This window comes from Dipodomys ordii, unplaced genomic scaffold (genome assembly GCF_000151885.1).
Source record: "Dipodomys ordii isolate 6190 unplaced genomic scaffold, Dord_2.0 Scaffold36, whole genome shotgun sequence".
NCBI classification, from domain to species: Eukaryota; Metazoa; Chordata; class Mammalia; order Rodentia; family Heteromyidae; genus Dipodomys; species Dipodomys ordii.
Window position 1 is genome coordinate 11,206,636 of NW_012267252.1, and position 14,965 is coordinate 11,221,600.

General features: G+C 41.4%; 1 protein-coding gene across 1 annotated transcript in view; it reads right to left on the bottom strand.

The window, feature by feature from the left end:
* The window catches only part of Xpnpep1 (X-prolyl aminopeptidase (aminopeptidase P) 1, soluble), a 53,795-nt gene extending 39,031 nt beyond the window's left edge, over positions 1-14,764 (bottom strand). The window contains exons 1-3 of the mRNA XM_013017601.1: positions 14,669-14,764; positions 7,414-7,502; positions 1,347-1,471 (exon numbers count right to left, since the gene is read on the bottom strand). Coding sequence (XP_012873055.1) covers positions 1,347-1,471; positions 7,414-7,502; positions 14,669-14,700 — 246 coding nt within the window. The 5' untranslated portion in view covers positions 14,701-14,764. The remainder of the gene's footprint in view (positions 1-1,346; positions 1,472-7,413; positions 7,503-14,668) is intronic.
* Positions 14,765-14,965: the final 201 nt, after the last annotated feature.

A 14,965-nucleotide genomic window follows, 5' to 3' on the forward strand; every position in this document is an offset into this window, starting at 1 on the left:
TTCTGAAGGTAAGGTTCATAAATGAAGTAGGGCCTTGAGAAATCTTTAAGCTAGGACTTTAAGAGAGCCTGCAAACCCCTTTCACAGGATGTCTCCATCTCAGACAAAGTGCTAGGAAGTAGAGAACAGCCACACCAGGGGCTCCAGTAGCAGGTGCAACCATCCTGGGAGAAGATGGTTACAGTCATATCGGCCTCAGCAACAGCCTCATGCTTGAAATTGGTTTTTAGTGGGATTTAGCTCAGGATTTGGGGAAACTTAACACTGATTCTTTAAGCATTCCAAGCTTCCTGTTTCTCTGCCTTTCCTCCTACCAATCCTCCCACCTGGAACCCCTTCCCTCCTCTTCTTTCTCCTCCAACCCCTCACCGCTGTTTATCTAAACTCTACCCATCCTTCAAGGTTTAGTTCAGAGCACCTTCCTGCCCCTCACTCTCCATTATCCTTCTATCCAGTCCTCAAACTTCCACAGCCCCTGTCCAAATTTTCTTAATAGCAGTTACCCCACTCTACCTAGTAATATGGATATGTGTTTGCACATCTAAACTCCACTTGAGTGCTTTTTCCCACCAGGAACAATTCTCATCTTTGTATCATGTACAGTATCTAAGGTAGTAACCTGCACATAAGCAAAAGGTTGGAACAAATGTACATATGCATGTCTCTACAGAAGCATAATACTTCGTATATTATTTTGTCTCAGTAAACCTTAGTGGGAGTAGGAATCCAATCTTAAATTCACCTTTGTAACCCTACAGTGCCATAAACACAGTGTAGGCCCTCAATTCAATTGGATGACCCTACAGTGGGTGTAGGACCTGCTTATCCGCCTGCCCTTTAGCCCTACCACGGACTGTCTCGTTCTCCAATCACAACTTCCCTCCACTAAGATAACTGCTGCTCTCAGAAGGAAAGGGAAATTGCTGAGTTGGTTCTAAAGAGATAGTGGCAGTTATCATAGTATCCTTAATTACTGTTGGGTGGACCTCTAGCCATGTCGGAAGGATGGGAACAGCTAGGTGGGCAGAAGGGAGGAAGAGAAGGAAGAAAAGGGGGATTATAGGGGGAAATGACATGGAATGTATCAGTATCAGAAAGGCCCAGGATTTCTACCTGTAAATTTGTCTACTAATTCTCTCCCCATTGATTGAAAACTGGGCAGATTCATTGGAAACAAAGCAGTAGGGACCAAAACTATAGGCACACAATGAGACAGAGCTCTTAAAAGGGGCAACGAGAATTCTTTGGGTTGACAACTAGAACTCCATGGATACATATGGCTCAAAGGAAGACCGAAAAGGAAGAAGGCTGGTGAGTTCCTTCTTCAGCCCCTCTCTCCTCTGTACCTGGTGGGCATCTCCCGACGGGATGATATAGGCCTGGATGGGTTCTGCCACATACTCGCAGTTCCTCATGGCTTGTCTCAGCTGCCGAAGCAGCTCCGAAGTCACCTTTGGAGCCATTCTGTTATCTGCAACAACAGAAGAGTTTGTTCTAAATTAGCCTAACCCCAGCAATTCAGTAAGTTCAAAGCCAGACACAGAGATAAGAACCTGCTACATTCTGCTCCACCCCAGATGTGTCTCAAACTGACCAAGCCACCAGGCTAACCACAAAGCTTCTAGAAACACTCGGAGTTCTTAAATATTACTTCCAGCTGGGTGCTGGTGTCTCATGTCTATAATCCTAACTACTCAAGAGGCTAAGATCTGAGGATCATGGTTCAAAGCCAAGGAAAATTTGAGCCACTAAGACTCATTTCCAAATTCACTTAAGGTTATTCATTTCACTTTTAGGACTTTATTCTGGGAGAAAAATATACAAAAATACAGATGTTGATCCTTGTTTATATTTTTTAAAGTAAAAGAAAATGTGATTGGTTACATAAACTATAATATAGCAGTAAACTACAACACAAGAAAAATGTTTTACAGATCTCTATTTGACTTGGAAAGACATGGAAACAATACCCATAAGTGATTAAACACTGATTACAAAAGAACTCATAGAGGCTCTATATAAATAAATAAGAATGGAGTTGCTAGAATTGCTTTAGGGTAAGTAAATTTAGAGTATTTTCTTCTGGTGCTTTTCTGCTTCTTACATCTGTCCACATTAAAGCATGTTTCATAAACAGCTTTCTTAAGCAACCAACACCAAATTTGGGGTAGAACTTTCAATATACTATGAACCAAAGTCCTGTCTTTTACTATAGTAAATATTATTATAGCAAAACTCGCTCTGACCCTCAAGAAGAGGATCAGAGCTTCAATGCTGGGTTCTTCTCTCTTAAAATATGGGGTGAGGGAAGTGTTAGGCTAGACCCAAGAAGTCCCAAGAACCAAGCAGATCCAGTCAGTGGGAGTTAACAGTTCTACAAAACACAAACCAGGAAGAGAAAATCAAAAGTCATGAAAAAGAAATGTTAGAGAAATTAAATGTGGTCCCAGTAGAAATTCTTGAACTTTTACAAACATTGAAGTAGTCAAAAATCAAAAGAGCACTGTATACCACTAAGAACTAAAAACTACTTCTGTACTGCAAGCACACATGGTACAAACTGCTTAACTGCTTTAGTTGATTCTTCAGAAAGATTTTTATTCAACAAACTAACTATTAACAGTTCTGATAAACATATCGCAGTACAATGGCCACATTACAAAGTAATTTCACATACGACAAAATTAACAGGACTTAAGAAACAAAGAACTCCCACTCATCTGGTCGAACCACTACTAAATATCCCCATGCTGCTGATCACAGGTATGGTGTATATGTGTACACCATTATATGTTATAGACCGTGATAGACAATTTGCTCCAGGAAAGTTAGAATGAACTTGTGACTTTAAATGAGCATCATTATTCCACAATACTGTGAAATTTGGGAAATTATGTAATCACTTAATCACAATTTAAAAAAAAAGAACCTCGGGGAAGGTAGGGAGGGAAGGGATGGTAGGGGGAAAACAATGGGGGGGGTAACAATGCTCAATAGGAAGTGTACTCATTACCTTGCTCATGTAACTGTAACCCTCTGTATAGTATCTTTACAATAAAAAATTTTTAACAAACAAAGTAATTTCACAAAAAGCAATAAAGAATGGTGATCATTCGTATTTTAGTATATCCCATGGGCTACAGGCACAAAGCTACATGGTTATAGCTCACAGTATAATAATGGAGTTTTCCAATTTGTTTGCTTGTTCTTGGAAGTTTGGGTTAGTCTTAGTTGTTCTGGTTTTTTTTGAGACAGGATCTTGTTATGTAGCCCAAGCTGGCCTAAAACTAGTAATTCTATTACATTAGCCTTCAGACTATTAGAATTATATGTGCATGTCACTATACCTGGCTTCCAACTTATTTATGAATAGTACAGAGTTCCCACATAGCCCCTACCACAACACACACATACACACAGCCTCTCCCACCATCAATCTCTGTTACCAGATCAGCGTACTTGTTACAACTGATAAACCTACACTATCATCCAAAGTCCATCCAAGTTCCACTCTCAGTGTTGTATATGATAGGAGTTTTAACAACAAATACATAATGTACCCACCACTGTAGTACCATGTAGAATATTTTAGCTGCTCTAAAAATCCTGTAAGCTACTTACTATATAAAATTCTGAAAAGACTAAACCACAGAGACAGTAAGAAAGGTCAGTTATTGCCTTTCAGATTGTAATATGGACATAAGACTTTTCTTTGACTTGATAATGTGTATTTAAGATTCCTTCAATTCCATAGTCTAACAGCTCATTCTCTTTAGTCCTGAAATATTCGTGTTTGGATGTACTGTAACTTGCTTACTCATTCACCTACTGAAAGACTATGTTGTCTCCAAGTTTGGGTAATTATAAATAAAGGTGCTATTGTCATTCATGTGAAGGTTTTATATAGATGTGAAATTTCAGAGCATTTGAGTAAATACCAAGGAATGTGATTGTTAGATCAGATGATAAGTTCATTTAGTTTTATAAAGAACTGCTAAACTGTCTTCCAAAGTTGATGTACTGTTACATTTCCTCAGCAATGAATGAATAGTTCCTGTTGCTCTATATCCTTGCCAACTGTTTTGGATTTTGTCAACTCACTTTTTCAATGAATAGAAAAAGATTTTACTTAACCAAAATGTCCTAATACACAATGTTATACATCGTGGTACAGTGAGACAGTCAGATCATCTTCAAGGACTGACATCTTGACTAGCTAAGGCTTATACTCGGCTAGGTAACACTTTCACAGCTTCTTCCTCTTCATCACCATCAGTACCCTGGGCTTTTCCCCTCAGCTCTGATTATCTTCAAGAGATTCTCCAACAAGTACCATACTGATTATAGGACTCTTTCATTATTGCCAGCAAGAACAACTTCAGTAACAGACCTCAGGGCTCTACTTAACGAGTTTTAAAAAGACAGAATTACTAAAAGAAAAAGTTGCTAAAAACTCCTACTCATGATTCAATCATGCCCACATTCCCTGCAGTACAGCAACTGCCTCTGAAAACTACTATTCAAACTACTATTCCTTTCCTTTCGTTTGATCTATTATGCCCATAATTTCTCAATTATCAGACAAAGAAAAGTCAGCAGTATCCAGTCTAATCTAGTCTAATCTGGGTCCAATATGAAGCCAACTACGATCTCATAATATTGTCAGCAGCTGATATCTTTAAGAAACTTCCAAATAGATTTACTATACTTCTAAATTATATTTCTAAGAAAGTTAACTTTCCCCTGACCAGCCAGGGACTCAGTATTTTGCCCAAGCTAATCTCAAGTTTCTGAGTTCAAATGATAGCCCTTCCTCAGCCTATGGAGTGGGTAGGATTTACAGACATACACTAATGTACCAGACAAGGTTAATATTTTTAGAAAGAGACAGGCAAAAAATGAAGACTTCCTTTGGAGTAGTGTGGTTCAACCTTGGCAGCACATCCGAATTACTTAGGGGACTTCTGATTTAATTGCCCTACAGTGCAACCAGGCATGCAGAATTTTATAAATACAGAAGCCAAATGACAGAAGCCAACATTCTTTGCTTCAAGTTCATTAATTTCTTTATACACTGCAGCCTCTAATTAAAGCACACATGACTTCAGGATTTTGATGGCACCAACTTCTTGTTTTTAGTGAATACCTGTCATTTGCACCAACATTATCAGTCACTCACCTCATCAGTAAAGAGAACATAACCCACGGCAAGCAGAACATGTTCAATTACAAACTGTAAGGCAAAGTGGCCCTGGTCAAAGACATCTTTTGCCTTCCTGGGCACTGTAACCTGCCTCTGTACCAGCCATTCTGACAGCCATCACCATCTCTGGCCTCATCATAACATGCTCCACTTGACTGACACATTAGGCCTTGCAACCAACACTTACAGTCTGCTGCAGTGACGTTATTTACGTCCTTCCTCTATGTACCTGTCCCATCACACTCTCAACATGCCCCTTTTCTTTTTCACCCTTCAAACTCATCATATTTGGCTGGTGTCTTTGGTCAAATATCGCCTCTTCTTTGTCGCCTACCAGCTACGACAGAAGTACTTCCACCTGACACATACCTACGATCACTGAGATGTGCTAAATGAATGTCACAATTTGGGATCTATGATCTTTACAAACCCACATAACCAAGAGTAACAAATCTGCAGTGAAAGAAGCAAGCTAGGAATTTAGATGATGTCATATTATAACACCTGCTCATTCCACATTCTCTTTTTTCAGAAACATTAGAAGCAGCCAAGAGCTGAGCAGAGTGTGCAGGGAACTGGAAAGCCAAGAGCAACAGACCTAGTCCGTGATGTAACATTAGCCCATACGCTGCCAGGTATTTTTAAACTGTGACTTAAAGGGAATGACTCATTGAAAATGCTTTTGCATATGTGGATCTGCTGTTAAGCAATAGAGTCCCAAACCTCAGCCTGAATCACAAACACTTTTTCCGCCACTTGCACATGAAATCACACCCTATTTACCTCACTGGGTGACTAGAGTTAAACATGATAATATGTGTGAGAGTACCATGTGCAGCAGCTAACACATTGTATTTGAGGTGAAGAAATATTTGAACCAAGAGCTGAAGCACCAGCTGGGATTCCTACTCATCTTGTTATAATGGAAGGGGCTGGTTTACCCCAATTTCATCTTCTTAACACATGGACAGATGCTCTGCCAGCATCAATAGTTCTAGAGGTGGCATGGCTGTGGGGAGGGGCTGAGGGTTTTACATACATTAGTGGTTAATTCTCACAATGATCCTCCTACGGAGAGTTCATTATTCCCATTTGGAGGAACAGGAGTTTAAATAAGTTAACCAAGTCTGCTGGATTATCAGGAACCAGGACCCAAGGTCTGTCCAACTCTCAAGTCCATGCATATTACCTAGAAGACTTACTATTAGAGCATTCTAAAATCAATAGAATCAAATCACATGGGCTCCAGTGGCCAGCTGACATCTACAACCTCAGAAAACTGAACTGATAAGTCCTTGAAATAACTAATAATAGTCCTAATATAAGGAGAAGTTCTTTTGCACTCTATATTGATGACTCTATCCTTTTTCCCCCCTTTCTTACTTCCTCTTTTTTCCTGCTTATTCTTCCTTCCTTTCCTACTTCCTATTATGGTCCAAAATATGCTGGCTACATATACATTTTTAAAGAAAAAAATATTACCTAAAATTGAATAAAGTAATAGCACTGCTATTCCAAAGGGAAACTAATGATGGTTTCTTGCACACTTTTTAAAGGATCAATTTTTCAGTCTGAAAAAAGTTAACAGGATGGCTATCCTATATGTCCATAGAAAAGCATTAACTTACTTGGGACCAAAATAGAGTAATATACCACTTTTCAGAATTCAGGTTTCTAACAATAGAATCACAACTAACAAGTTCTAGGGAGGAGAGATGATTTCAAGATGGTTTTCCTAAATGAACATTCAATTTATAAAGCATAATAATGTATTTTCTCACTTGAGAACCTGATGAAAGATTGAAAGCTAATTTCTAACATGATCAAAAAGGAACTATGTTAGAGATAAAAGACAGATTCGAAGTTCTAGAATATACATTTTAATAATAATCTATCTCTACCTCACTATCCCCACCTGTCTCCACACAAATAGAAATTGCAAATATATATGTATATATTTATCACTTTCTAACTTATTACTTTTTAACTAACATTACTTAACTAACTTATTACTTATTACTAAAAAGTGATATATATATATATATATATATATATGAATTAAATAACCACCCAGAGAGCCAAAGGACAAAGTGATTTCCAGATCCTACCCCAACTTTGATCAACTAATTGCTAATCCCTTACCATTTCTTCTCATTCATGGGCACAGTGGCCAAAAATCTTGTCTAATTTATAGGTAAAATTATTATTACCTGTTTCCACACCTGTGTCTCCTGATGATGTCACCTCGTTAGATTCAATTATTCTTAAATTTTGCAGCTGAAAATCTTGGTGATTCGCCCTTACAAAGAGAAAGAAGAGGAAGTTAAAGACTTTGACCACAGGAAGTGTGGCAAGACTCAAAGAAGGCATCAACTTATCTTAGCAGTTTTGTCCATGAATCAGAAGAACTCTCACCCCTCTATCAGTGATGGACGAAATCCAACTTGAAGGTATAAAACATCCCCATGACAGGTGAGCCTCAGCCCTAGTTTCCACTTTATGAATTGTGTTCAATTGTGTCTAATCTCTTTATAGGTAAACTAAAAAGATTTTATTTTCAGTGATTGTATTTTTCACAAGTACTTATTTTTAATTTGTGTTGTCCTGTTCTTTCATTCTGGCTTCCATTCCTTCTCTGTCAACTGAATCATTTTAGGCCCTCATAATTCCTTTCTGACTTTCCATTTGGGCTAGCAATCCTCATGCTTGCTCAATCTGAGATAACCCACTCCATGTGCTTGCTTTATTCTGTACCTGTGGTTCTAGTACTCCAGAGGCTGAGGCAAGGAGGGCTGTGAGTTCAGGGCCAGGCTGTGCTCTATGAATGAAACCCTGTATCAAAGAAAAAAGAAGAAAAGAGAGAGGGGAGTGTATAGAGGGAGGAAAATAATACAAGAAGGAGGTAAGAGAGGGACAAAGAGGGAAGGAAAAAGGAAAGAAGGAAAGAGGTCTTCAGTAAAGACTGCCTATGTGAATAAATGTGTCCCTGGTTCATATAAGCATTACTGTCACTGCTCAATATTCACATTAATTTCTTAGCTAGAAGATTTGTACACAAGTCTCTTCTTATCCCCACTTAGGGACGCCTGATACCCTGGACTCCAGCCATGAAGCTCTCTGTTTGGGTTAGATAAATTTTCAAGATTCAGTTTACCAGCTTACCACTCAGGCTTTAAATTCTCTCTAAATTTCTGGGACCTGAGGGTTGTCTTTCAGGTTTACTCAAATATTTATTGAGAATCTTCTATCACCCAGGCTCTCAGAGACAGCCGTGAACAAAACCAATAATATACCTTATTTCAAAACATGTAAATAGGGTGGAATAGGAGTGGGAGACTAGATGGAGGAAAAGAGGGGAAGCAATTTTTTCTGTGAGAAAAGGAAAGCAGGGCAAGGGAAAGAGGGTGACTAGGAGATACTGAAGTATCCAGAGGAGATCTCTCTGATAACACGCAGCATTTTAACACATACTTGAAAACAACGTTGAGAGGGGCATCCTCATTTATAGAAGAAGAATGTGCCAGGAAAAGAAAACAGTAAGTACAAAGGGCACAAGGTAGAAGTGTGTGTGCCTGTAGTGGAGGAAAAGTAAGGCGGCCAACACAGTGTGTAGTGTCATGAGGTGGTCATCAGCAGTTAGATTAAATCGAACTAAGTCATAGGTTTTACATTTTACACAGCCATAACGTAACTACGTAAAAACCTTAACCACATTTTTACATGTTAGTTAGGTTTACATTAGCTCAATCCACCACAAAGCCAGAACCAGAAGACTGGATTTTACCAATCACTGTAAGCCTGCTCTAGTATTGGCTGCTACTTACCAGACTGAGTAAGATGTAATTAGCTGGGGAAAGCACATGTTCTTTCATTTAAAAAAAAAAAAAAAAAGTAAAACACTGGGCTATGGGAGAAAATAAGGCCCTAAGTTTGATTCCCAGCACTGAAGGGGAAAAAAAAGTTTAGACATCCCAATACCTCATAATACAAATGAAAATCCCTTCAACAAAATACGAGCAAACTGAAATTAGTGATAATATAAAAAGAATCATACACCATTGCAAAGTGGCCAAGAATGTAAAGTTAGTTCAACCTATCAAAAGTCAATTAATGGAAGACATTATATATACAGAATAAAGAACAAAAACTACACCATTCTCTCAGCAGACATGAAAAAAAGCATTTAACACCCACTACCACTCAGCAGACAGCACAAGGCTAGTCCAAGCAAAAACATCTCAAGATCCCATGTCAATAACCAGGCATGGTAGTGCCTGCCAGTTATCCCAATTACAAAGGAAGCTATGGTTGTCTGAAACCAGTCCTAGACAAACACGCAAGATCCTACCTGAAAAATAACTAAAAGACCTGGGGACAGGGGCTGGGAAAGTGGCTCAGTGGTAGAGTGCTTGTCCTGCATGCCAAGGCCCTGGGTTCAATTCCTCAGCACCACATAAGCAGAAAAAGCCAGAAGTGGCACTGTGGCTCAAGTGGTAGAGTGCTAGTCTTGACCTGAAGAGCTGAGGGACAGCGCCCAGGCCCAGAGTTCAGGCCCGATGACCGACCAAAAAAAAAAAAAAAGACCTGGGGATATGGTTCAAGTGAAAGCGCAGGTGCCTAGCAAACACAAGGCCCTGATGATATTGACAGACTAACAGCTTTCTCAGACCAAGATAGGGCTGACTAATCTTTCCACTCCTATTGAACATTGTACTTGATGTTCTATCCAGGATAATTAGGCAAGAACTGTAACAAAATGTATCTGGATTGGAAAAGAAATGAAACTATTTGCAAATAACATTGTCTTGAATACAAAAAATCCTCAAGGCTTCACATACACACACATACGCATACACACACAAAAAAAAATGAGTTCATCAAGAATATAAGATATAGCCAAGTACCAGTGGCTCACACCTATAATCTTAACTACTCAAGAAGCTGAGATCTGAAGGTCACAGTTCAAAGCTAGCCTAGGTAGGAAAGCCCATGGGACTCTCCAATTAAGCATCAAATAGCTAGAAATGTATTTGTGACTCAAGTGGTAGAGTACTAGCCTTGAATAAAAAAGCTCAAGGACAGCACTCAGGCCTAGAGTTCAAGCCCCAGAATGGGAACCAAAAAAAGAAAGAGAGAGAGAGAAAAGGAAAAAGAAAAAAGAAAAAAGAGCTGGGTGCCAGTGGCTCACACCTATAATCCTAACTACTCAGGAGGCTGAGATCTGATTGGTTCAAAGCCAGCCCAGGCAGGAAAGTCCATGACTCTTATCTCCAATTAACCGTAAGAAAACCAATAGTGGTACTGTGGCTTACAGTGGTAGAGCACTAGCCTTGAGATGAAGAGATCAGGGACATCGCCCAGGCCCAAAGTTCAACACAGCCAACAACAAAAGAAAAGGAAAGGAAAGAAAAGAGGAAGGAAGGAAGGAAGGAAGGAAGGAAGGAAGGAAGGAAGGAGGAAGGACGGAAGGACAGAAGGAGGGAGGGGGGAAGGAGGGAGGGAAAAAGAAAAAAGAATACAGGACATAGCGCTAAGTGATGAGGGCCTGTAATCCTAGCTACTCAGGAGGCTAATATCTGAGGATTGAAGTTGAAAGCCAGGCAGGACAGGAAACCCTGTGAGTGTTCAAGTGATAGCCAGCCTTGAGCCAAAAAGCTAAGGGACAGTGCCCAGGCACTGAGTCCAAGATCCAGTACCAGCTCTGCGTTTCAGAAGATACCATGAAAAAAAGTAGAACAATCCACAAACAGAATAACTTGAAAATTTGCTGGAATCTAAATCTAGAATATAGATATAATGTATAAAATTATATCTAGATTCCATATCTGAAATATATTACAATTCCATAACAAAAAGATACAACCTAACTTTGAAATGGGAAACAAATCTGAATTAACATTTCTCCAATGAAGATATATAAATAGCCAAGCACATAAAAGATGTTCAGCATGTCATTACAGAACTGCAAATCAAAAATCAAAATGATATCACTTTATAGCCTCTAAGAAGGTAAAAATCAAGAAATAGACAATAACAAGTATGTGTAAGGATGTGGAAAATGCAGACCCTCAAGTACTGAAGGTGGAAATGTAAAATGGTGGTATGCGTGGCTCTGGAAAATGATCTAACAATTGCTTAAGACATTAAAGGGTTAGTATCCAACCCAGGCAATTTCATTCCTGGGTATACACTGAAGAAAACTAAAAATATATATCCTCATCAAAATCCACACAGCAATAAGGAGGTAGGATCAATGAAGGAGCACTTCCCTATATGCTTGGGGCATTTAATTGGATTCCTAACACCACAAAAAGAAATTTTATGTAAATGTCTATACCTTAATTATATGTAATAGCCAAAAGTAGAAAGAAACCAAATCCCCAACTGCTGAATGGATAAATAAAACTCTACCCATACAATGTAATATTATTTGACAATAAAAATTCATACAAAAATAGGTAAACCTCGAAAATATTATATCAAAGGGGGGAAAAGCCTATCACAAAAAGACTAGCTAGTAAATGATTCCATTTGTATAAAATATACAAAATAGACAAACCTACAGAGATGGGAAGAAGAATGGTGGCTGTCAAGGGCTGAGGTTGTGGAAAACGACACATACCCATGGGTGAAAGAGTTGGGAAAAACAAAAAAAGAATGGAAGTGTTGCTCAAGCCTAAGGCCCTCAGTTAAAATCCCACAAGAAAAAAAAAAAAAGCTGGAAGTAGTTGTGGCTCAAAATAGTAGAGTATTACCCTTGAGCAAAAAGAACTCAGGGACAGTGTCCAGGCCCTGAGTTCAAGACCCACAACCAACCAAAAAAAAAAAAGATTTGGAGGGCAAGGAAATTGCCCTAAATAGCTTATGATGATTGTTATACAACTCAGTGTACAATACTGTACAATACAGGAATTGTATCATATATGATACAATGACACCTATCTTAGATAAGGATACAAATCAATTCTCAACCAGTTTCTCATACCTTCATATGTAAGTTTATGTAACAGTGAGTGAAGGATGTCAGTATCCCCTCTGCTTCTCCCACATAGGACTTGAGGGGCAAGTTATTCAGAGGCAGTCCTGTTCACTAATTTATAGAAGAAACAAAATAACTCCTACAGACCACATATCTGGGTACCTGCAAAGCCCAGACCAGAAACCAGATCTGACAGGTGAGTTCAAACTGTCTAGGTTAGCATCACCACCTCTACTCTCTATCAGGAGGATCCCAGGCGTCATAAGCACCTGAACAGTACAGCTGCCCTGCTCCTGTCATACCTTAGTTTCTGTAGAGTTCAAAACACATCCATCCTTCAGTTTTTGACAGACATATTCTCTGTGAAGTCTTCACTTAAATAATCACAAGCTGTCTGTAAAAACAGGACTACCATTAAATGTGAGAGCTAAGAGAATATACCTAAGGGACCACATAACTCAACTCCCTCCTCTAGACAAAGAAACAGAAAGATCAAATGACTTGCCTAAAGACTCACAGTTATTTAGTGACAATGCTAGAACTAGAGTTTCCAAGTCTTCCAATTTCTACACCTTCTTCTCCAAGTCAAATGGCTACAAGTTGGGTAATGGGAAAGAAATAGAACTACTCCTGTTCAATGTGTATACTACTTGCCTATAGATGAGCTACTAAAAACTGTACATTTGTCTCCCTCTCTGAAAAGAACTCCCAGTAAGTTTCCAGGTATCTACCCCCACTAGTATCCCCAGTCCATGAGAAGAATCATGTATGTCTAGTGTTCAAGATGGAGCAAAATAAGGATCAAGCTGAATTTGGTGGTACAGTATAGCAGGTACAGCACTTGGAATTGCGAGTTGAAGGCCAGCCTACGTGGATAGTGAGATTCTGTCTAAAAAAAGAAAGACCTAGATGCTCAATCATGCCTAAGTGATGAGAAAAAGGTTAAACCAGAACAAGTTTGGGGGACAAGGTATCTCTCTTCATGAGCACTCAGATTTTCTTTTTGAAAATGTCCCCTTCTCCATTTCAGTCCAAGGGGTTGGAATGAGCATCAGTCACTTGCCCACCATGTTCTGAGATGTAAGCTTGGTCAATCCACTCCTCTGGCCACAATGATGCTTCAAGGATAGAAATAAGAATCAAGTCAGTCCAATGGCAATCAGATCTAGGACTTCTCCAAACATTTCTGCTGGAGCTGTCAGCCTACAAATATCATCGCATGCCACAACAAGAAAGTCTGCCTGGGTATAAAGCCAGGCTAAAATCAGTCAAGATATAAAACAGAGGGAAAGTCTCCTGCCAATATCGGTGCTTCTGGTTTCAGCATCACTAGAAACTATCCCAGTCTAATTTTACCTAAGTCCACTTGAGTTCAGTTTCCAGACCCTAAACTGAAAGAAACCCTCACTTCTATGGCTCTGGAAGACATCTGAGGCAAAAGGCTTCCCTCTCTTAGCCTACCATCTATGTTCAAAGACCCTTCTGCCACAAATATTGTGATCCGGCCTAGCAAAGGCCACCGTGGTCCTCAAAGGTTTCCTCACAGCCTAGAGCCTAAGTCATCATCATCCCTCATTATCCACTTGCCCGACTCCCTCTCAAACATCTACCTTACGGAAAGCTCCTTCCACAGTGTAGGTCTGGGTCTCTGCTCACCTCTAACGTGTGGTATACAAGGGCAAGTCCAGGTAAGGGTAGGCCTGAGATCTATCCACTCAGGAAACATAGCACACACCAGGGTCTGGATTCAGCAAGTAAGCCATGCCATGCTGCTTAATGTGTTCCTTTCAAGCCTCAACTAACTGGTCTTCGAAGGTGGGGTGACCGGGCCCCGACCCCCTGTGGATGGTCTGAGTTTTAATTCTAGGCTTTGTGAACTTCGATCCTTTCTCTTCGTCTCCCACTTGGATGGATGCACTGATAAGTATTCCCCAGTTGCGGGGTGCGAATAAACGCAAGACACGTTTCACACGAGGTGATCCTTCGCACGTCCCTGTGTCCAAAGAGAAGCCAGGGCAAGCTAACGGCGGGATGTTCCTGAGCATTCTTCCATTTGGGTGGGGAGGGACGTCTGCAGGCGAGGGCAGGAGCCCACCCACCTCCCGGTACCCGGGGAGGGCCCAACAGAGACCAACTTCCTGCCACGAGCGGGGCCTTCCCGCGGGGCCGGGGTCGGTGACCGCGAGCGCACCTCGGGGCCGAGCGCGCCGCGGGTCGAGCGCTGCGGTTCCTCCCGCCACACGCGCGCCTGGACCGGCTCGGGCGGCCCCCGGGCCTCGCCGGCCCGGCCGAAAACGGACTGGATCCGGCCGGGCTGCACGGCGGGGTCCCTGACTCCCAATGAGGGGGAGGGGGGGTCGGTCACCTCCGGCCCTCGCCCGACGACAGGGCCTCGGCTCCTCACCCGCTCAGTCTCAGCCTTCCAGGTACCACCCGCGCGTCTGGGCTGGGCGGCCTCGCAGACGCGGACACCTGCTTCCCCTCACCTCACTCGCGGTGGCTTTCTGGAGGCTGCCATTCGGCGGTGACGTGCGCCGGCCCACGTCAGGGCAGCGCAGACCAGCTGATCAGCCCCGGGAAAAGAAAAAAAAAAAAGGCAGGAAGGAGGGAGGTGCGCGAGCAGACCCGCCGCCGCGCGCACAGGGTCGGCCACGCCCCTCTCTGTGGCGTGCTCACGCAACTGCCACGCCCATCGCCCTGGCCACGCCGCGGAGGGGCGTGGTCCGCGGTCCTGGGCGGTCCTCCGGGGCGTGGGGCCCCGCCCACACCCCTGAGTGGGCGGT